The sequence below is a fragment of the Talaromyces atroroseus genome, assembly GCF_001907595.1.
Source record: "Talaromyces atroroseus strain IBT 11181 chromosome Unknown scaffold_14, whole genome shotgun sequence".
NCBI lineage: Eukaryota > Fungi > Ascomycota > Eurotiomycetes > Eurotiales > Trichocomaceae > Talaromyces > Talaromyces atroroseus.
The window spans coordinates 608,364-630,859 of NW_017971446.1; the positions used below are offsets into that span (position 1 = coordinate 608,364).

Here is a 22,496-nt window from a genome sequence, read left to right on the forward strand (position 1 = left end):
TTTTCTTCTGCAGGTTTATCAGCTTAACCAGGGGAACTGCTGTACAGCGACATGGCGACTCTCAGCATGTCGGCTTTCCCTCTCAGAAGGCTCGGAGTGCGTGTCGCGTCCTCGGAGTTATTCACCTGCCGTCAATGCCTACGACATCGCTCCCATGCGACGAGACTTTTCAGTAGCCGGACGACACCACGTACTCCGTCTCAGAAGTCGCCTCGACTCAATGCCTACCTCAGTGCCTTGAAAGTAAATCTCAAGCCCTTGACGAACCTCCGCGCGGCTACGTTGTCCACGGCGACTGCGGCACAGACCGCGGAACAAGGGGCTGCAGCTGCGAAATCCCACTTTCCAGACGTCAGCAGCAAAGCTGTCGCATACTGGCTTTTGGGAAGTGCAGCAAGTGTTTTCGGAATCGTGATATTTGGGGGCTTGACCAGATTGACTGAGTCGGGGTAAACTTGTCTCAAGTGACTTTTTTTTTTTTTTTTTCCCCAACTTCTTTTTCACTAACCCATGATTACCAGTCTGAGCATCACAGAATGGAAACCCGTGACTGGCTCGCTGCCGCCGATGAACGATGAGGATTGGGAATCAGAATTTGCGAAATACCGTTCGTCTCCGGAATACAAGATTCTCAACCCCAACATGAACCTCTCCGAATTCAAGTCAATCTACTATATGGAATGGATACACCGACTCTGGGGTAGATTTGTAGGCCTGTCCTTCGTCGTCCCTGCTATCTACTTCGTCGCCAGAAGAAAGGTCTCCAAGCCAATGGCTTTGCGTTTAGCCGGTATCTCGGGGCTCATTGGGTTCCAAGGATTCATTGGCTGGTGGATGGTCAAGTCCGGCTTGAAAGATGACCTCTTTGCTCCCGGAAGTCACCCAAGAGTCAGCCAGTACCGTCTAACTGCCCACTTAGCAGCTGCATTTACCTGTTACGTGGCCATGCTGTGGAATGGCCTTGCAATACTACGATCTCACCGACTACTCGCGGACCCTGCCACAGGTACGAAAACTCTCAATGCTCTGCGCAACCCCAAACTCGCCTTATTCCGCCGTTCTGTTGCTGGTCTAGCTCTTCTGGTTTTCACTACGGCTATGTCCGGAGCCCTTGTTGCGGGCCTCGACGCTGGTCTGATTTACAACGAATTTCCATATATGGGCAACGGCTTAGCACCCCCCAAATCTGAATTGTTTGACGATAAATACTCGCGCCAGTCAGACCAGTCCGATCTCTGGTGGCGAAACATGCTCGAGAACCCATCACTCGTCCAGCTTGACCACCGCATCCTAGCCACAACTACCTTTACCGCTGTAATGGCGCTATGGGCATACTCCAAGTCCCCGGCCATGAAAAAGCTACTCCCACGTAACGTTTCCAAGGGTGTCCATGGCGTTGTCGCCTTCACTTTGATGCAGGTGACCCTCGGCATTTCAACATTGCTTTACCTAGTCCCTACCCACCTCGCCTCGACCCATCAGGCAGGTAGTCTGTTCCTGTTGACCTGGGTGCTTGTTCTCGGTAATAGGATTTGGCATCCTTCCAGGACAGCCAAGTTACTCCAGATGGCTGCAAAAGCTCGAAGCAAGCCGGTATCCACCACATTGGCTGCAGATGTGTTGAAGAAATAATGCTTCTCTTCTATCTGTTCATCATTGAAACTTGAGCGTCCTCTCTTCTATAGACTCCACTTTTTTTTCTTTTCTTTTTTTCGTGTACAATAATACTCCTCTCTTGTATATTAGTTATCTTTTTGGAAGGCAATCATTCGGTGTCATTTTAGACGACATACGTATTGAGACCGGACGGAAAGAGAGTAAAAAAAAAAGATAATAGTCTTATCATAAGTGGAATTACTTATGTATGCAGTCAAAGCAGGAGGTAATATAATTTCATCAAACAAAAACAAAATGGGAGATTTGCACACCGTTATCTTTTTTTATTTTGAACCTATCTTCTCTTGTCGTTTTTCCTCTAATGAACGTCCCTTTTTTCCCCTCTTGTCTTTTCTTTGCAAAATCTGACAGGAACGAAAATCTATTTGTGTGGAATGCCTTCTTCCGGCTGTGGTTCAATACCAACAACCTCAGCAGCAGTGGGCTTCTTCTCATTAGCCTCCTCCCGCATGAAAGGGAAGGTGAGAACCTCCTTAATGCTGTAGTTATTCGACAGGAACATAACAAGACGATCAATACCCATGCCCCAGCCACCGGTGGGCGGGAGACCGTATTCCAGACTCGTACAGAAGTTCTCGTCGATAAGCTGAGCTTCGTCGTCACCTTGGGATTTCTGGCGGGCTTGTTCCTCGAAACGCAGACGCTGGTCGAATGGGTCGTTCAACTCGGTGTAGGCGTTGACAATCTCCTTCTTGCAAACAAAGGCTTCGAATCGCTCACAGAGACCGACGTCTGAGCGGTGGTATTTGGCAAGAGGGGACATCATTTGGGGGTGGCCGCTGATGAAGGTTGGGTTGATGCAGGTTTCTTCGATGAATTCGCCGACGAGCTTGTCGAGCATTCTGGCGTTTGTTTGAGGCGGGCTGCATTCGACGCCGGTCTTGGCCAGGATTTTCTTCAAGAAGGCGTTGGTCTCTTCGGTGTGTAGCTGGTCGCCAGGAGGGAATTTCTCGCCGGTAGCCTCTTCGAGCGCGGGGATCATCTCCACGCGCCTCCAGGGAGCCTTCCAGTTGACGTTGTAGGTCTCGCCATGTTGTGTGACGAACTTAGTCTCGTAACCGCCGGTAACGTGCTTGACGAGTCCCGAAACAAGCTCTTCGGTCAGGTTCATGACATCGTGAACGTCAGCATAGGCCCAGTAGAATTCACAAGTGGTGAATTCCGGGTTGTGGGTAAGATCAGCATCTTCGTTACGGAACTGACGACCAAGCTCGTAGACCCGCTCCAAACCACCAACAATCAGCATCTTCAAGTACAGCTCAGGGGCAATACGCATGAAGAGGTTCATGTCGAGATCGTTGTGGTGGGTGATAAAGGGCTTTGCGGTGGCACCGCCGGCAATAGCGTTCATCATGGGTGTCTCGACTTCGATAAAATCGCGAGTATCGAAGAAATTGCGGATGTATCTAACAATCTTGTGGCGGGTAACAAAGACGTTGCGCGAGGACTGGTTCATGATCAAATCGAGATATCGCTGACGGTGACGCAGTTCCTGGTCGTGCAGGGCGCGTGGAAGGGCATGAAGACATGGGGCGAGAAGTTTGACTTGTGTCGCAAAGATGGACAGCTCACCATCGTCGCGGTTCTTGGGGTTGCTGCGACCAGGGAAACCGATGATTCCAATTATGTCTCCTCGGCGGAGTTGTTCGTGTTGCTCCTCGAAAGGGACATTGCCCTGGGCGTGCTGAGCCTGAGCCAGGACTTGAATCTTGATACCTTCAGTACGGATATCGTAGAAGAAGAGCTTGTTGCCCGATGATCGCTTGTTCTCAACACGACCCGCGACCTGCACGGTAATGTCGGTCTTCTGCTCGCCCTTTGCCAGCGATTCGTACTGGGTCAGGAACTGTCGAGGATCAATGGTGACCTGGAATTTGTGTGGGTAGGGGTCGGGGTTCTTGGTTTGGCGAAGCTTATTGATCTTTGCACTGCGGATTTCGAAGTATTGCTACCTCAGAGTTAGTAAATCAGACTTCTAGTATAAGGGACACACACACAGAGAGAGAGAGAGCGGTCTTACGTGGGGACTCAGATTGGATTCTTCCTCCTCAGCAGACTTCTGCTTCTCCTGCTTGGGCTTGGGAGGAGCAGCAGCCTCCTTCTCCTTCTTCTTGGCCTCCTTCTCTCTGGTCTTCTGGCGTCTCTTCAACTCCGACTTGGACACCTTCTCGCCAGTGACCTCGTCCAGAAACAAATTGGCGACACCGGCCTCGGCTTCCTGAACCGCGGAGTCCGCCATGATGGGTGATTGCTGGCGGGGCGAACGTAAGAACAGCGATTATGCACTGGCTGGATGAGAAGACCTCGAGTAGGATCGCGTCTCTCCCTGATTTATGCAAGAGGTTTCTTCTTGTTGTCGGATTGCTTTGAGCAAAACGAAGGAGAGAAAGGGTCAGAGGGAAAAAAAAAAAAAAAAGAAAGAGAGAAGGTGCGGGGAGCGGGCGGGCGTGAGTCAGGCCGAAGTTTGGAACGACGAATGACATTTGCCATTTGCGGTTATCGCAGCAACCAAGCGGTGCTTCATGGACAGAAGTCGTCTTGTTGAGACTGTTCTGAACTCCATGCCCTGATACTCAGCATTTCATCAATGAACTCGTCGCTCTGTTGTGTCGCTACGTCATTCTCAGAGCTGTACCCCTCCGTAGCCCGATCGGGCTAGGGCTTAGGGTTTAGGGCTCGGCCAGGCTGCTTGATTTACGACTTGCATTCACCGCAAGCTTCAACCCTCAGTAGTTATGGTTAGTTACACACCGGCTTTGACTCATTGCGGGATCATAAATCGACAGCTTTCTAGAACGGTTTGCTGGCTCTGAAACAGACTGCGTGATCGCCCCTGGCTGTGCTGGCTGTGCCACGGCGCTGACGAGGCCCGACAGGCTGTGGAGACGGGCCGCGCTATGCTTCAGCCTCTGCCTGTGTTTCACCTCGGACAATGAGTCTCTGTTATTTATTTAACTACGTATTGAAGAAGGATGACTGTGATTATTTGATGGATCAATCCTGCCACTTTTTGCACGTCGTTAGTCTAGCAGTGTTGCCTTTAGCAAAGCCCTATACACACGGTATAGTTGGGTGTTGGCGCATTCCGCATGGCAACACGAGGTAAACATTGACGATCTCTGAGAAGTTCCATCTGTTCTTTTTTTTTTTTTTTTTTTTCCTACTGTGATTTCCATATCGCAACTCATCCCAGCAAAATGAGGAGCCGGCAAAATCACTACGCGCCCGGCTCATTCCACGGCGTGAGGGCATTTCTCTGGGTCTCAACGTTGATCGTGACAGCCATCATGATCGATTTTGCCGTCAATCTACATTCGGGCGGATTTAAACTGCCCTATGCATTTTTGCTGGTGCGAGACCATCTCTTCTTTGCTTCGCCTCGAGTTGATGGCAAAGGGCTAGAAAGCTAACATGAAAATCAATTAATACAGATCCTAATCACCTGCCTCCTCACCCTTCTCGGCCTCATGTTTACCACCCTCTTCTACTGCCGCAACGGCCTGCGACCCATGCTCTCGCTCACTACGAACATCATCCTCTTCATTCTATGGGCGCTCTCCGTCGGTTTCCTAGGGTACAGCATGCGAGGCACCCTGAACACAACCTGCAACACCAGCTTATGGGGCACATCGACCGGCGTGATGGTCTGCAGAGTGTACAAAGTGCTCTTCTCATTCATGGTGGTGGCGCTGGCATTCACATTCTTCCACATCATCCTCGACATCGTTGCGCGTCGAGATCGGGCGAACATGGGTCCTCTGCCATACGACTCGATGCATTACCGCGAGGATTATAAATTGCATGCTCGCGGCGAGAGCGGCAGTCCACTTGCGCTTGGCGCTGGTGCTGAAGATGAATTCCATCGTTCTGCTGGCGCTGATACTCGCTCTGATGCATATAATGCTTTGGGCACGACACGGCAGGAGAATACCGTGGCGTTTCCGGACCATCACCTCCCTCAGCAGCAGCAGTATGAAGATGCTGAATACTATGATGGAATCCCCGATATTCCTCCCGTGTCTGGGGTGAGGTGGGCACCCTCAGCCACCGGTAGACCATCTCCGTACTCGCCGTTGCAGACACGCTTCGATGAGCAGCAAGCCGGGTATGAGTCTTATCGACCGCATCAAACGCCTTACGATGAAGGGGGGTATGGCTATCGTCAATGATCTATTCTTTTCGTTGTCACGGATATTAGTCAAGTCGCACTTTCAAAAAATGGTCAATATTTGCAATGTTATATATATATACAAAGCGGGCGTTTGGTGGATTGGTCTTTTGGATATAATTGGTGTATCGTTCGTTCATTTGGAATGCAACACGACTGAGATAAAAGTTAGCCACACACACACACCCAAAAAAAATATGCCCACCAGCAAGATTATGTGGAACAAATTATTGATTGCGCTAGTGGTTTTGATTAAGAGTAAATTGCCTGACTTGGAATACGTCAAGATTTTCAGGATCAGTGGTCAATATATAATAGACATATCCGCCCAATGCATTACATAATAACCTCATTTGAAACGTCCTGTGCGAAGGGGAAAAAAACCGGGTCAGTGATGGAATGGCTTATAATAGACAAGAATAAACATACCCGTTTCAACTCCTTATATGGTAGGCAGACACAGTTCTGTACGCGCACTTCATCTCCCACGCCGCACTCCTTACCCAATATCGTGATGCTTTGCACCTTGACGCCGTTCTTGATGATGCTTGTCGAGTGGCTGCCTGCTGGTGTCGGTGTGCCTTCAACACGCGCCCAGGCACCCACGCGGCTACCCCAGCCGATGATCGAGTACAAGACGCAGGCATCATGCTTAATCTCGGCGTCTTCCAAGATGATGGACTCCTTCACACGTGCACCAGCACCAATCACAGCCCGCGGCCCAACGGACACGTTAGGACCTAGCTTCGCCGTAGGATCAACCTGCGCGGTGGGGTGGATATAGACAGGCGGCACAATGAAAGCAGAAGGAGGAGTGAGTTCGTCGGACTGCGTCTGGAATGCCTTTTGCAAGTACAATGCATTTGCTGGCACTGCAGAGCCCGCAGTCTTGATCTGGCGCCAAAAGTCCTTTGTTTCATGCACGAAGAACCGGTTGCTATCAGCGAGGTCGGATAGGATGTCCTGCTCGAGGCGCAAAACCTCTGGTTTCTCGGCATCCTCGTCATCGGCAATGAAGGAGGAATCAAGATTTTCGGAAGACGGGTAGGAGAGTAGGCGTGGACGGGTTGCACGGCGCTTGATGACACTGCGGATGGAAGGGAAGATACATTCGGTAGCAAATAAGTAGACGCCGCAATTAATCAGGTTTGAAATATGAGATTCCGGCTTCTCAACGTAATGCAAAACACGCTTGGTATGCGAATCAGACACGATACAACCAAAATTTGTGGCAGCGTCATTGCCGACTCGGGTTCCCAGGATAACAGCCTCGGCATCTTTCTCTTCAAACAGTTTCAACATTTCGCCCAGCGGGAAGGAGCAGCAGACGTCCGAGTTTAGGACGAAAAATCGCTCTGGCTTGTTCTTGAGGATAGCGTCGCGGAAATGGTAGAGGCCGCCGGCGGTACCCAAGGCCTGGTATTCTCGCAAATATTGGATGCGCAAGTGTGGGAATTCTTTACTGGCATCCTTGATGAAGTCTCGGAAGACCGACTCGTCGTAGTACCCGACCAAGATGACTTCACGGAGGCCGGGGACTTTGGCGACCGCTTTAAGGGAGTGAGAGATGATCGGATGACCGGCGACTTCGAACAGTGGCTAGACAACCGTCAGAAAAAGCCAATTCTTCATTGGAGCAGGGATCGATTCACATAGGACGCACCTTGGGGACATCCAGCGAAAGGGGCCTGAAGCGAGTTCCTCTCGAAGGGCCTCCGACCTGTCAAACCACGACGTGAGAAGGTAAGCCGAGCTCTACCGGAGATTCTTGCTTACGAGAATCACAGCTTTTGTCGAAGCCATATTGTTGCTGGGGTGTTCCCGAAGCGGAACTTGGAGCATTGACGCGGGGGGCGATGTGCTCTGTAGCTGCGGGACTGTTCTAATGGCAGTTGACGTTTGACAGGTAGATGGTAGTAGCTGAAGAAAATTAAAATAAAATTAAAAGCAAAAAAAAAAAAGGGGGCGAGTAAAGTGCCAGCTATCTCTCAAGCAGCGGGAAACGAAGAGGTGAGAGGGGAAGATGTCAAGTTGTGTTGCTATGGGCCGCGATGCCACCTCAACCGCAACGTTGACACTAGTCCAGATTAGGAAATACAGTCTGGTGGCCGATTATATTGACCAGATTTTGCTTGATTGAGTCATTTGGTCCTGGTTCAAAGCCTTTACCAGGGCGAAAATGCTGATACGTATAGTTGAGAGAAGGAGGGCCTCGTCGGCATGATCGAAAGCGAGAACAGCCCGGTAGAGCGTATCAGCGATGGCCTCACGCTCCGTGCAGCTCTGCGGGTAGGGCAAGAGACATCATGGGGGCCTGCCTTGCAATGGCTTTATCCAGACATGCAGACATCTCCTTATGCCTACATACTTACTCAATCCGGCCGCAGGAAATCCCACTTCCTGGACATCTGCTTCATGGCCAGCTTGAATAGAAGAGTGTACGACGCTGCTGTTGGGCACATGGCTGACTCGAAGCATTCGATATAAACGCACAGGAGGACACCTCAGGCATCCAGGCACCTCCATGTCTTTGTTCAACTTCCCCTCTCCTGCCCCTCTCGTCCTCGTCCCTCTTTCTCCCTCTATTCTGCTGTTACGCATTCCAGGTGTGAGAACGAGCATCCAGCCTGTTTTGGACTGCGAGATGCCATCCCAAACGGACTTTTCAGTCAACTTCTCGCACAACAACGACCACATTCCTATGGATTTCCAAGAAACGGATGTCTTCGTTCCGCTGCAGGGCAACGTTTGGGAGTCTGCAGGCATGTATTCAACACATGTTCGGTGGCTAGCTGGCTAACCTGACATAGCTCTTCTTCAAGATGGGATTGCAGGCACCGGGTTTGAGTTCCCTCCGCGATTTGGGTCTCGTTCGCCAGCGACCACAAACGCCGACCTAGTGCCAAATGACGAGTCGATCAACTTTATGACTAAAGATATGAGAGCCCTGGTCAAGCAGATACAGGACTTGCGTCATCTGGGCATTGAAGACAGCAAAATTGCATTGCCTAAAATCTGTGTGGTTGGTGACCAGTCGACCGGCAAATCCTCTCTCATCGAGGGCATGTCTGAAATCAAAGTTCCTCGTAGCGCAGGAACCTGTACGCGCTGCCCCATGGAAATCAATCTCTCAGACAGCGAGCAGCCATGGAAGTGCTCGATATCTTTGACCAGCTCTCACACGTTTTCCACCAAGCAAGGCTTTCGAAAAGCGACCAAGGCTAAACCACTAGGTCCTTGGAACCCTCTTGATGAACCTCAAGACGAGCCGTTTATGACCATATTCTCGAAGGATCAGGTCCAGGACGCCATAAAACGTGCGCAATTAGCGACACTGAATCCACACCACAACCCAGTCGACTACCTGCCAGGCTCCTCCATCAATATCGAGAATGCTTCTACTTTGGTCAAATTCTCACCAAACGTGGTCCGTCTTGATATCACAGCACCTAGATTCCCCAATCTGTCATTCTATGATCTACCGGGAGTCATCAGCCAAACCGAAGTTGACGACGAAGCCTACCTCGTCACGATAGTAGAGAACCTGGTTAAGCATTACGTTTCACAGGAAAACTGCATTATTCTTCTGACACTGCCGATGACGGACGATGCCACGAATTCCAGTGCAGCGCGCATCGTCCGAGAAATCAAGGCCACCCACCGCACATTAGGTGTTCTGACCAAGCCAGATCGCGTGGAAGATGTTTCTCAGTGGACGGACCTCTTGACAGGTCAAAAGTTCCGCTTCGGCCATGGTTATTATGTTGTCAGGAATAACCCCGATCCCAAAGTTGAGCACAGACTGGCCCGTCGCGAAGAAGAGCAATTCTTTGCCGGCAGTCCATGGACCGAAGACAGCCTTGCCGTCTTCAAACCCAGACTGGGTACGCGGAATCTACAAAATGCGCTATCCAAGTTACTCCTAGACCAAATCAAAGAATGCCTTCCTCATGTAACAACACAGATACGTGAAAAGGCTCGGCGAATCAATGAGCAACTTAGCTTTCTTCCCGAACCAGTTAATCAAAATACCTTGTACATCCTGTGCGCCAAACTCCAAGAACTAAAGTCGGCCATATCCGCAAGTCTGGACGGCGGCTCAAAGGAAATGTCAATATTGAAGATTTGGAACCATATTGCGGACGACTTTTTCACAGCAATGCAGTGCACAAAGCCTGTGGTACAACTATTGAGCGCCCAGGAGGTTTTCGTAAGAGCCTCAAGGGACACCGCTGGCGACAATTCCGATTGTGAAGAAATCGAGAGCATTCCAAGCGCGAAACAGACTCCGAAACGGAAATTGGCTTCGGATTCAGAAAGGGAACCGGCTGAAAATCCTACATCTACTAAGCAAGCTCTTACCAACCCTTTTCAGAAATACCGCACAGAACATTTCCTGCGCTTTCAAGGTATGCTGCTAGATTTTCTTTAAATACGGGATGAAAGAAAGCTATTAACAGTTCTATTTCCTTAGAACCTGGAAAGACTTTTGACCTCCTGGAGATCCGCGGCTATAATGAGGATTGGTCATGCGGTGGTCTACACAACCAGATACACCCCAAGGCTATTGAGCTAATGAACAAACTTAGCATCTCGCACTGGGAGGCGCCAATGAGGGTATTTCTCAAAAATACCTACAGGCTTGTCAAAAGCAAAATCCTAGAGCAGGTTAACAACGTGTTGACCGAGTATCAAGAGACAGATTTGCAACGTGAAGTATTGAAGATTGTCATTGAATACCTGGGTGAGCTGAAGAAGGACACTGAGTCTCATGCTAACCAGCTGTACAATTTCGAAATGAATCAACCTACCGCACGGGATCGCGAGACTATGCAAAAGTACGGAGAGGCTTATTACAAGGAATTGAAAAAGGCTCGCAAGCACAAAAAGGTACAGTTGATTCTGAAAAGTCAAGGTCGAGAGCTCCCACCAGATGCAGCAAAGGCAGAGAAATTTGTTGAATCAACAAATCTGGGTCCTGATCCTTTTGAGAATGAAATCAAAATGATGGCGGTAGGTTTGGCGGTGCAACTCTGGGCAAAAGGCCTGATCGATGGAACTAACACTTCGCCATAGACCACTGGTGCTTACTACAAAGTGGCATTCGCACGTTTCGTGGACAATCTCTGCATGAGCATACAGTTGAGGCTATTTGCAAAATGCAAAGAGAATATCTACAATGAAATCGAGACAAACCTCGGTATCAAAGAGGACAGCGGTAGGCGTTTCTCGTTGCAAGCACTTTCTTCAAATGATTTATCTTGCATGCTGACAGACGGTCTTTGAATTCAAGCCCTATCTCGCTGTGCACAGTTGCTGGCCGACGATCCGGATCGCCAGCGTCGTCGGGAATTTCTAGTCAAAGAACGAGAAAAATTAGCTACTGCATTGAAATGGCTCAATGACGCTGAAAAAAGCGATAGTAGCACTGGTGACGATGACGATGACCATGTCGACAATAAACAGTCCGTTTTTGCGTAGGTCCGTTTACTACACATGCGTATAACATCACAACTCTGTGCGCCAATCGATGGGAAGTTCTAGGGGTATGAGGTCTGGGGAATGAGTGAGGAGCAGAAAATAGAAATACAAGAAAAAAAAAGAACAAAAGGAAAAACAAAAAGAAGGGAAGAGAGAAGATAGGGGTAAAAGTTTTGATTTTTTGTATTCTTCCGTATATTCTGGTAATAATAAACTGTCAAAATAGGTTGACTGCCATCTCCCATTGAATTTAGGACAGGAAAAAACATTGTCAATTGTAGATTTCCAGGCAGACACTGGCGGAGCTGTTGGGCAACATGACAAACAAAGAGTTCATTCGACAAACAGACGTTGCGATCATCCACAGAAAACCTCCCAGCCAGAGTGAAAATTCGTTTCAGTTTCTCTTTCTTCTTGCTCTTGCTATCTCCCCTCTGCTCAAATCTTTTGTCATTCTGTCTTCTTTCTTTTGTCCTTCATTCTTCTCAAACCTCAGCCAAAGCCTCATCTTTTCTTCATTCCATCAATCAACTTGAGTCATGGAGTCTCCTGAGAATACAGCGGTCTCTGAACGTACGATCCTCGACGACGACGATGACTTGTCTCATCATGAGGCAGACAAGGAAGCACAAATCTTGTCACTGGAGGAAGAATGGGCACCACCGTCTTCAAATTCTCACACCTCAGATGCCAACCAGGGCAGCCAGGAACTTCAGTCGCCAAAGTTAACAGCCAAACAAAAACAGAAACTTGAGAGGAAAGCAAAGTACAAGAAGTCCTCAAAGAGTAAGAGTTCTGGACAGGTTCGTTTTGCTTGACCTCGAATCTGTCCAAGTCATTATATTCTAACGCTTGGGTCTCTTGCCACAATAGCCAAAGCCTACTGGATTCGAAGACTTCTATTGCGAACCTGTTTTAACTCCTGAGGGATACAACGTTGAGAGAAGTATTTATGACAGGTGAGTAGTAGACAGTGATCACCTTTTCCTACCCAATTGACATACAAGCTGACTTTGATTGCAGTGACCGTCCCGCGATTTTGTAAGTGTTTGGCTGGCTTACGCTATAATTCACAAATACTGATGACTCCTCAGTCGGATCCAGGAAGCACTGAACAGATACCAACAAAAGCGTCGACTGCTCACTGAGCGCATGCAAGTGTTTTCCCAGTATCTCAGATATGGCGGCGTTGACGTCTGTGCCAAAATGTTTGGAGGGGTTTCTGAGCAAGAGTTAAAAGCAATGGATAAAGAGGGGATCATCACTGCTCGCTCCCAGACGGATATCAGCGTTGACAAGATGAAACTGGACGTGGACTTTGAGCTCGTCGCCAAAAGTTTTCTGTGAGTGGAAGAACATAGACAATCTTCCGTGTGTGTACATGATCCAAGCTAACCTTGCTCTTATATAGTTCCTTCTATTTTCCCGATTACACCTCCCCGGCCAGCCTTGAAATGATCAAGATGGGTACGAATACGATCAGAAATTGGCTCAACTATCTTCTCTACCATGAAGTACTCCCCGAATACGCAGATAACATCAGGGCAGCCCGAAAGTACTGCGACCTTGCCGAAAAGCAGCTATGGGACAATATACGTTTACTATCAGTAGCCCCAGGCGACTTCAATAAGGCTAGCTCAGTCCTTTTCGGGGGCTATTACCACGGCTTACCTACAACAGCTCAAGGAGAGCAACCGGGAGCGTGGGGAGGTGAGAAATTTGAAAATATGCCCATGACAGCAGACATTGCAAAGAAAGTAGTCCTCTTTGCACTGGCCTGCAGCGGCTCCGACGAACAGGCTAGTAGGTACGTCGAGCTTTCGAATGCCGGCCAACTCTCTGCGAACCCCATTCGAGACATCGACGGCTTTGAAGTAATCGACATCCTCCTACCCAACGCCGGAGTCCGTGAGTTCTACAACCGTGAAGCACCTGACCTCAACCCCGTGGGCAAAGTGCGCGGAAAGGCATGGCGGAATCCGAGTGAGCCCGCAATCGACTTGGCGCCTGGGGAGACATTGCCGAATATTGACAAGCTTGAATTCGAGTTTTTCGTTGAAGAGCGTCTTCTTCAGTATATCTACTTGGGGATGAAAATTGTCACGACAGTGTGGGAGCTCAACTGCGGGATTTTCTTTTACGACGAGATCATGACGGCGTACTGCTCTTTCTACACTACGTTGCTGAACGATTTGATGCTGGGTTGGAAGAATCCACGAGAGCTGAAGAGGGTAAAAGACGATCAAGGCAGAGATGAGTCAGTTGGTGAAGAAAGCGCTTTGGAAAAGGGTGAGTAGGCTTCAGCACTCAAGCTGCGTTGCGAAATGGGGAATGCAGCGAATAAACATATTGATTCAGGGGGTGGAAATGTTATTTTGAAGTCAGTAGAACGCTAAACATAGACATATGTACAAAAAGGGGATGGGATTAATCTAACCAGACGAAGGCTTTATTTATCCCTAGTTATGTACCTTGTTGATTCCAGCAATGGATCTCCTACTCTGTGCTAATTTACATGACGTATATACTAGAGTCTATACCCTCGAAAGGACTAGTAGCCTGCCGCACCACTCCGTATAGTTTATATAGATAGCTATTCATGGTCTCAGGAGAGTTTTCCCAGTGGTCTTTCTGCCCTCGAGGTCCTATCCACTTGTATTAGTCTACAGAATAGAGTGGTTATTGATGTGCTCACCTTATGTGCCTGTTGCACCTCTGCCAATGGGAAGATTTTGTGGATTTTAACCTTCAACTCGCCGGATTTCAGTAGGTCAAAGAGCTGGTTGGAATAAAACTCATATTCTTCCCTTGTCTCGAGGTAGCCGTTGAGCATGGGACGAGCAATGGTGATACATTTCGCTGCAAGACGCCTGTATATATGATGAGCTAGCTGCCTTGCCGGATGACTAGAATCTCTTTGTTTGCATGCGATGCACTTACTGGATGGGAAAAGGTGGAACTGGGCCACTAGCATTGCCAAACCAAGTAATAAAGCCCTTTCTTTTCACAACCTCTAGACTGCCTTCCCAGGTATCCTTGCCAACCGAATCATAGACAACGTCAACACCGCGGCCATTGGTTATCTCCTTGACCAATTTGACCCAGTCCTTGCCCTCTTCGCTACGGTAGTCAATGACGTGGTCAGCACCTAGACCCTTCACCAACGCGACCTTTTCAGGTCCTCCGGCCGTACCAATGACAATAGCACCGAGCGTTTTGAGGATTTGGACCATCAAAAATCCCGCTCCACCGGCAGCAGCGTGCACGAGAACTATGTCGCCCTTTTGAACAGCATAAGTCTCCTTGACTAAAGTCAAGACGGTAAGTCCGCTCAAGAAAGAGGCAACAATATCTTCCTCTGAGACTCCATCGGGAAGCTTGACAGCACTTTTCGCCGGAACAGCAGTGTACTCGGCATATCCAGAGTTCGACATCCACACCACGCGATCGCCCACTTTCAGGCCATAGGGGTTTGGCGAGCCTGGTCCCACGGCAACGACTGTGCCTGCTGCCTCACGACCCAGAACCTCCGGCTTGGGTGAGGGATAGAGACCAGTACGGAAATAGGTGTCGATGTAGTTGATACCGCAGACGCTGTTTTTAACCAGCAACTGGCCTTCGGCCAGTTGGGGCACCGGGTAGTCAGTTCGGTATTGCAGGACCTCTGGACCACCGGTTGTCTCAATGACAACGGCCTTCTGCGTTGTTGGGAGGCTGCTCATATTGCGTTTTATATATTATGGATAATGGAATGGCGAGGGGTTTCGGAAAGTGTGCGAAATGCGGGGTATGTGTAGTGCCAAATTGACAAGTCTCGACTGTGTCGCAGTTGCTGGATTGAGAGACCTACAATTGAAATGTTGATGTGTATATGCTATACGCTATATGCTGTATGCCAAAAATTGAACGTTGAAGTTGAAGTTGACAAGGTGGGATACATTGCGTCATCGGAGACGCGAGATCACATGATTGGAGAGATATTATTGGTTGATGGAAGGACTATATATCTGAATAAGTGAAGTGAGAAATATTCGGCATAAAAGAGGGAGGAAAGGGCCTTTGAATATACTCTCTCCTCAGTAGCCGCCTATCTATAGACTGTACCTATGCAGAGCATGTACCGGGTTCTTCTTTTGATCTACCCCCGACTGGGATATTTCCTCTTACGTGTACGTAACTGGGATATCAATTCTTCATCTGCCCTATTTCGAATTCTAACCAAGTGCGCCAAAGACTTTTTATCATACCATTACGATCAATAACACCACCATATAAAAATGTTATCTTTGAGATGTTAATCTCTTGGTTTAATGAGAAGGTTGCTGATTGGACTAAAAAAGGCTTGAATTTGAAGGTATATGTGATCTAGAGGAGTGAGAAACCTTTTAGTGAAGAAGATTTGAGGGATCTTATGTCTACTAGTTAGAATTAATTGAAAGGGAATAGGAGTAATAGAAAGAGTAATTAGAAAGGCAACTGATCTTGCTTGTGTACTCTTTTTAGAAATCTTTATTCTAGATGGGAAGATTGCTTGTATTGTAATGAATAGATTTGAGAAAAAGGCTGGGTTCCTGATTTAGAGAAGGCTAGAGCAGTAGTTGAGAATGTTGCTAGATATCGAAACTAGAGAGTGACATTAAATCGTATTAGACAGCATAAGTGTAGTAGCAGGAAACAAGTCGACAGTCAGTCTGATGAGAGTTACATAAGTAAACATAGAAGTACTTGCACATAGTAAAAGAAGGATTGCTTAAATCAGTGCCCCCCCAGTTCAAAGTGGAGATATCAATCTGTCCCCTCTCGAATCACAACAGTGTATAATGTCTTCTTTGTCGATGGAAATGGTTAACTTGGGATGCATGTCCTTTGGACGGCAGATAATAGGACAGAAATCAAACATAATATCGTCCAGCTTTGTCTGAATCCTTTGTGTGCAAACTAAGAACGTCGTGACTGAAGTAAGCTCCCCGAAAATATAAAACACCAGGGGCCCATTCGACTCGGTAAAGAGGCCTTCTTCGTTCCTCTTTTGGGCAATTGCCTTTAAAATCATATCCAAGTTCTGTGTACAGCATCGAGCACAATCTTTCGGTGCAAAGCGCGCAGCAAGTATAGCTTTACTGCAATAAGCAACTGCGAAAAGATCGTGTGTGTGATGAAGAAAGTCGATAGCGGCAAATTAACAGCTTTCTGAATCATAGTTCCCGCTTTTAGGAAAACATGTCAATTTGCATGGCTCCACAAAGGGTATGCTCCAGTCATAGTTTTCTTCCTCGTAGTCTAGTAAACTGCCATCACCATCGCATCGACCTGTGTGCGGGAGATCCTGGCATTGTTTATAAGCTCCTGAATCTTTTTATAGTAGCCATAATATCTATGATTCAGAATAATAGGCGACTCACCGCATAGTTTCTTGAAGACATCTTGAAAGGTAATGTTCTGACTGAGCATGTAGGTGTTTAAAAGGCCAAACAGAAGCTGATGGCTCAAACTACGCTCTGACAATCATTAGTGTGCGTGTAACCCTATACGAGAGGCAAAATCAAAGCAAGTCCTCACCTGGGCAAAGCTTTTGCTAATTTGAATGAACCAAACAATCCGCAATCCTCGTAGTTGGCTTACTATGTGTTGATGACCGGAGCCTTAGATTGAAATACAGGCTATGGAAATGAATGGGAGCCCTCGTCGAAGCTGGAAAGAAAGTATAGAAATTTTGGTCTTTGTGAGCAACTGGATAGCAAATTCGAAACTTTGTAGGCAGGTAAACCCTATTTATGACATTCCAAGGCACGAAAAATGGCAGCTCAGTCACAGTATTTCAGCCATGGAATGACTCAAAGTCATGTACTCACACAGAAAATCCATACATTTCATATCCAATATGACAACTCATCCCTACCTATTTGCCTCTCGTGAGTCCAAGTGACTACTAAGTGTGATTGGATTATCAAGAGACAACAGAAGGAAGTCATGACCGTGGGTATATGATATATTGGAAAAGATAATTCAATTGTCACCTTGAATTTCAAGTGAGCTAATCTGGATCAAATGTTTCAGTAATTTTCCACACACGCATATTGAGCCAATAAGAATTTTCGAAGGATTCAAAGGTTATAGATGAGTAACCACAGCAAGCATGTGTCATGTTCGATTTGCAAAAGAGGTTGAGACGAAAGGTCGTTCATTCGTGCATAGGACACCGGGCAACAAGCTATGACATGTAAAACTCGATCTTCTAGATGCTCATTCTAGGTAGATTACGCCTAAAACCTTAGGACATCATTAGCCACAGAAAAGCCTCTAATAAACCTCATATTATATGACGCTACATAGTCACTCCATAACCACTTATTTCTCGTGGCGACGTCTTTGTCGAATGATGTACACAACTATGTATACGAGCCTTTGACCCCTGTGAGACATCTTTTTAGACTGAATCGTTGTAGTAAAAACTGAAAGATGGCGCTGTAGTTCCAATTTTATCCCATAGTTTGTACTCCTGCTTCTTCTGGGGATTAACCGGTCATACGGTGCAATATATCAGTGGGCATCTTTATTAGAGGACACTTTGATACCACGTTGAGAATCAAGACAAAGTGCAAGCTACATCGCCGTTCATATCATAGGGTTATAGTGGTCTCCCTGTCGAAAGAGGAATGAATAGCAACTTCTTAGCAGCAAAGTGATATAATCCTACATGCTACATTGACAGTAGTCTGTCTTCTTCTCTAAGCGCCTTTGGACTGTCAATAATGATAAACTGGCTAACTCAATGCTTACGGTGCAAATTAGAATCCTGAAATCTCTTCGTCGACTTCAACGCCCTGACCACGCACGTAACTAGTTATATCCTCCATAGCACGCAGTTATACCTACGTATTCATCTTGTCATCTTTCCTGTTGATAATCTATGTATCTAGGTATAGTGGCATAATCCAGGGATCCTGATATATTAAACCTATCACTGCCTAGGTGGGAAAGATATATATGTCCGTGGACCCAGATACCTAGTAGATTATGGGCTACATCAGTTGCGTCTACTCGAATATTCACAGCGTCTATATGTATAAGAGAGGATGAGAAGTGACCGCAGAAGAAGATCCTCTCGTTCTTCTTGGACAAGGATATGACAGGACGTCCCACGGATTATGTATATGCATGGCATCGTCGAGGGAACTTTCGTAGTCTCCTCGCTGCTTGCACTTATTACATTTCCTCTTTTTCCTTCTTCGTCCGGTAATAACTAATCGACCAGATGTTTCAAACCGCTGTTGACGAGCTCTTCAAGCTCGCTGTACTAGTTGGAAAGAAAAACACTTGAAGGTGAAGTTGACGTGCAGGTCACATGATCCACCCCGTTTTGTTCATATTCATATTTTCGTGTTACGCATTTCACCCGCGGCGAAACAACTGAGAACATTCTACCCAACGAGTATCGGCTTTCATCATGGCTACTCTTTATACATAAATAGTCAGTGGTCAGGCACGGCAGCAGCCCATAACGATGCCCAATCAGCCGGAATCACTTCGCCGATCGGGATAGCTTCATGGTCTTTTGCTGTTCCGATTTGCTGTCTGCCAGGAAACACGCCATCGTGTATGCTCAACTAGAATCCCGTCACAGTCCCGCCTTGGGAACATCATGATACATGCTAGTTGCGCTTTCAAACGCTCAAGCCCGAATTCAAATCCTGGAGTCCTACATTAGTTGCGACGTGGACAAACAATCACGCGCTCTTCTCTTCCAGCACTGCCTACTGGGGCCTTTGGAAAGACGGTGAGGGAGTGAGCACACAAGGCTTACAGCGATCCTCCAGGCATCGCAGTTTCTGAAACGCCCGTTGAAAACGGTTGTTCAGAGAGGACGAATACAGCACACACTCATGCCACATCGTGGTGGATAAGCTTCGCTAAGGCTTCTCTCTGTTGTACATGTACAACCAGAAGTGATGCTGCTCTTAGGAGAACCCCAAACACAGCATATTGAACAGTTACATTTGTCCTACAGCCTCATTCGAGGGATTGACTTGACGCCATTCGGTATGGCTTCATTCATCGCCTAATGTCGGGCCGCTTGCCCGCAGCTTACAGTCGGCGGTGGCAAAGAAGTGGGTAACTGAGCATAAGCGAGGCGATTGATTAATCTACCATGAGCTATATGATCAGGTAGTATAAGCATGTTTGTTTAGTTTTGCCCTCCGGACTGGGCAGCTCGCCTTCTCCGGACCATTCCGCTGCTCCTGACGGCTGCACGATGATCTCAGACAGCCGAAGCCATGCATTGATTGCATATGCTTTTGATCTAGTTGAGCTTTGATCTTAATAGAGATCCATATGCTGGCGCCATCGTAGGCCTGCACTTCTGATTGACGCACTGGAGGGAGGCTAGTTTGAATAGCTTGTATGCTACTTTATTTGTTTATTTTTGTTTTATATTTTGTGCATTGTGTTCATTTTATCCCGCCACGCCCATTTTGAAACATTTAGCCTTGTTTCAAATCGCATCTTCTTGGAGTTCGCTGGCTTGTGTATTTTCTTTTCTTGGTTCTTATGTAGCTAGGGTTGAAGCCCAACCACCTGCCCGACTGTCCGCCGAGCTTTCTTTCCTCTTTAAATATCTCCCTCCCTCTCAACTCCTCCACCTTCTACCCTCACTGCTACACAAATATATAACAATCCCAATTTCATATCCCAAAAGAAAAAAAGAAAAACAACAGTATCGTCTCGTCCGCTCCGTGTGTCCATACACCTCGCCCGCGAATCAGTGTCAAGACTGCTTGATATGTTTACTTCGGCAGAAAAACGACTGTTTGAAATTTGTTCCTCGATTGCAATAGGCTAACGGCTTTGAATGAAGACAAAGAGTGCTTCTTTGTCAGTTTGTGTTTTGGTCTGCTTAATTCTACCAGTTCATCTTTCCACCGTATTCCACGATGCCACGGATTTGGCGACCTTGGCCAACGCGGCCGCCTCCAAGGCCGTTTGTGGAGGATGAAATCGAGTCTCTTTCGCACGAGCTGGGAGGCCTGTCACTATTAGGAGAGAAGCCTGGAGTAGAGGGTGCCTGCCAGCGAGGGGCTATCGATCAACTTCCCATCCTGCTGGACAGCGAACATCTTCCTCGATCAGCCACTGCAGACACCGATACTTCAACTTCACAGCCACCTTCTCTTGTCAGCGCGTCTTCTAATGAAAGCTTCTCTGGTCCTCGCACACCATCCCCGGTGCAAGCGCTTCCACTATCTGGAAAGGACCAAACCCCGAGATTCGCTGGCCACTCTTCGCAGGCTCAGTCATCCATAAAATCGTCGAACTTTGAATGTCCTATTAGCCATGGGACTGTCCAGCCAGTGACTCCACAACCACGCTCAAGAAGCTCTAATTCAAGCGACCGCACGCCTCGACCACATAATTCGAGTCCTTCTCCAAGTCGATATTCAGTGACGCCATCTAAAAATGTGACGCAAAACACCACCAGACTTCGGGATACTTCAACAGACCACCCTACCTTCCAAGTGGCTGCATTGCCTAGACGACCTACCATAGCGGAACTATTGGAGGAGAAACTCAGACTCCGTAGAGAGCTCAAAGCGCTTCAAGAGTACAGAGACAGTCAATATCAACAGAACCTTCAGGGGCAGAACACAATACCTGCATCTGCGCCCATTTCGCCAACAGGCGATGTGCATATGGATATTGACGCCGTGGAATATATTTCACAGCCTAGCTGTTCGCATAACTCTTACATGCCTCCATCCGCAAACAATTCTCAAAACTGGGAAGAGCATGATTGGTCATTTCATACGCCAAAACGTCATAGTCAAGACTTTTCTGATTTCCAAGCAACTCCTGCTCAAAACCGAGCTTCGTCTCCCCGGATGCCTGTATACCAAAGAACCACGCCCACAAGACCACAGCGATCGGTATCGTTTGCAGACAGACTGCATTATTCACCAGCACAAACCTCCGAAACCTTAGTCTCCTACCGTCAGAATGCAAATGTCTCGCCGTCAAGATCGCCTCTCGCAGTTGCTCCTTCGAACCGTGTGGTTTCCTGTTCATCTGACACAACCACAGGTCTTGCCCTGCGTCCATGCCCTCGGTCTTACCCGGTTGCAGGGTATCAAGATTGGTACACAATATCTGGCCTGGAGCATTTGAATATATGTCCCTCTTGTATGACTCAAATTGGCAATTCAAGATTCCGAGACCATTTCATACCCAACATCAAAAATGCGCGGGCACGCATCCAATGTTCATTCAGCGAGGTCTGGACTAGACTGGCATGGATACAGACAATCAAGAAGGGCTATGAAAGCTTGCAGTTATTGTATGAAATCACTCGGCCAACGGGCTTGACTTGTCCGGGGCGCAGGTTGTCTACTCAAGTATGGCATCGCATTATCGACCACGAAACGGGTTTGAATATTCCCAAGTTTGCTGCGTGCTCGGCATGCGTACGCAATCTACGACTCCTGATGCCTCCACTACAGAAAACCTTTAGGCGTCAAACGGTCCTCCAGGAGAAAATATGTGATCTCGCAGTCGACAGCCCGCGATTTGTACAATATGTCGACCTCCTCGACGCCGCGGCCAATGAATGCGAGTACAGACAATATGATTACCCTGACAATACCAAGTTCATCGATTACTTCCAGCGAAAATGCAACTTGCGTGATTGCCGGCGCCAACGACCAATACTCGGGACATGGCATTACATTCCTGGACTTCCCGAATTCACAGTTTGCGAAGACTGCTACGACGATGTGGTACGACCACTAGCTGTAGCACAAAAGCCGATTGCACGAAAATTAGCAAGCCCTCCAAGACTGGTCCCTGGGTCTGGTCCGAACAGATGTCGCGAGGCAAGCTGTCAATTGTATTCCCCTCGAATGCGAGCAAAGTTCAGGGACGCCGTACTGGACAACGACTATCGGATGCTCGAGACTGCGGCTTTGAAAAGATTCAATGCCGAACAAAGGTACCGTGATAGAGAAGAGGAGCTCTTTGTCATACCTGAAGCGGATAGAGGATATCATTGGGAGGAAGAATGGCGGCATAACCTCGAACAATGGAGAATGTACGAATGAAGATGGATCTTTTTTTCTTTCACCTGTCAAATACATGGGATTCATACGATAGGACGGAGTTATTATTTAGAGAAGGGGAG

The 22,496-nt window shown here is 47.7% G+C and overlaps 8 protein-coding genes across 8 annotated transcripts, besides 1 other annotated feature; 5 read left to right on the plus strand and 3 right to left on the minus strand.

Annotated features, from left to right (window-relative positions):
* Window positions 1-51: 51 nt before the first annotated feature.
* On the plus strand, window positions 52-1,632 carry UA08_08570 (Electron transfer protein 1, mitochondrial; the record flags this gene model as incomplete). The annotated part of the gene is made up of 2 exons (XM_020263473.1): window positions 52-449; window positions 522-1,632. The coding sequence occupies 2 exons, from the start codon at window positions 52-54 to the stop codon at window positions 1,630-1,632; spliced, it is 1,509 nt and encodes a 502-aa protein (XP_020116417.1).
* A 406-nt stretch (window positions 1,633-2,038) lies between these two features.
* UA08_08571 (Lysine--tRNA ligase, cytoplasmic) lies at window positions 2,039-3,916 on the minus strand (the record flags this gene model as incomplete). Its single annotated transcript, XM_020263474.1, has 2 exons — window positions 2,039-3,625; window positions 3,698-3,916. 2 exons carry the CDS (start codon window positions 3,914-3,916, stop codon window positions 2,039-2,041), a joined length of 1,806 nt encoding a protein of 601 aa, XP_020116414.1.
* Window positions 3,917-4,874: 958 nt separating this feature from the next.
* Window positions 4,875-5,846, plus strand: UA08_08572 (hypothetical protein; the record flags this gene model as incomplete). The annotated part of the gene is made up of 2 exons (XM_020263475.1): window positions 4,875-5,027; window positions 5,109-5,846. 2 exons carry the CDS (start codon window positions 4,875-4,877, stop codon window positions 5,844-5,846), a joined length of 891 nt encoding a protein of 296 aa, XP_020116415.1.
* A 335-nt stretch (window positions 5,847-6,181) lies between these two features.
* On the minus strand, window positions 6,182-7,648 carry UA08_08573 (putative mannose-1-phosphate guanyltransferase; the record flags this gene model as incomplete). Its single annotated transcript, XM_020263477.1, has 4 exons — window positions 6,182-6,208; window positions 6,275-7,444; window positions 7,509-7,565; window positions 7,622-7,648. The coding sequence occupies 4 exons, from the start codon at window positions 7,646-7,648 to the stop codon at window positions 6,182-6,184; spliced, it is 1,281 nt and encodes a 426-aa protein (XP_020116412.1).
* Window positions 7,649-8,369: 721 nt separating this feature from the next.
* On the plus strand, window positions 8,370-11,326 carry UA08_08574 (hypothetical protein; the record flags this gene model as incomplete). The annotated part of the gene is made up of 5 exons (XM_020263478.1): window positions 8,370-8,451; window positions 8,656-10,254; window positions 10,320-10,858; window positions 10,922-11,063; window positions 11,139-11,326. The coding sequence occupies 5 exons, from the start codon at window positions 8,370-8,372 to the stop codon at window positions 11,324-11,326; spliced, it is 2,550 nt and encodes an 849-aa protein (XP_020116413.1).
* A 539-nt stretch (window positions 11,327-11,865) lies between these two features.
* Window positions 11,866-13,623, plus strand: UA08_08575 (hypothetical protein; the record flags this gene model as incomplete). Its single annotated transcript, XM_020263479.1, has 5 exons — window positions 11,866-12,129; window positions 12,200-12,285; window positions 12,350-12,367; window positions 12,421-12,669; window positions 12,738-13,623. 5 exons carry the CDS (start codon window positions 11,866-11,868, stop codon window positions 13,621-13,623), a joined length of 1,503 nt encoding a protein of 500 aa, XP_020116410.1.
* Window positions 13,624-13,923: 300 nt separating this feature from the next.
* UA08_08576 (hypothetical protein) lies at window positions 13,924-15,048 on the minus strand (the record flags this gene model as incomplete). Its single annotated transcript, XM_020263480.1, has 3 exons — window positions 13,924-13,971; window positions 14,022-14,196; window positions 14,267-15,048. 3 exons carry the CDS (start codon window positions 15,046-15,048, stop codon window positions 13,924-13,926), a joined length of 1,005 nt encoding a protein of 334 aa, XP_020116411.1.
* Window positions 15,049-15,598: 550 nt separating this feature from the next.
* Window positions 15,599-15,944: a repeat region (Identified by RepeatMasker using a combination of RepBase library and repeat library created with RepeatScout).
* Window positions 15,945-20,259: 4,315 nt separating this feature from the next.
* UA08_08577 (hypothetical protein) lies at window positions 20,260-22,416 on the plus strand (the record flags this gene model as incomplete). The annotated part of the gene is made up of 1 exon (XM_020263481.1): window positions 20,260-22,416. The coding sequence occupies one exon, from the start codon at window positions 20,260-20,262 to the stop codon at window positions 22,414-22,416; it is 2,157 nt and encodes a 718-aa protein (XP_020116408.1).
* Window positions 22,417-22,496: the final 80 nt, after the last annotated feature.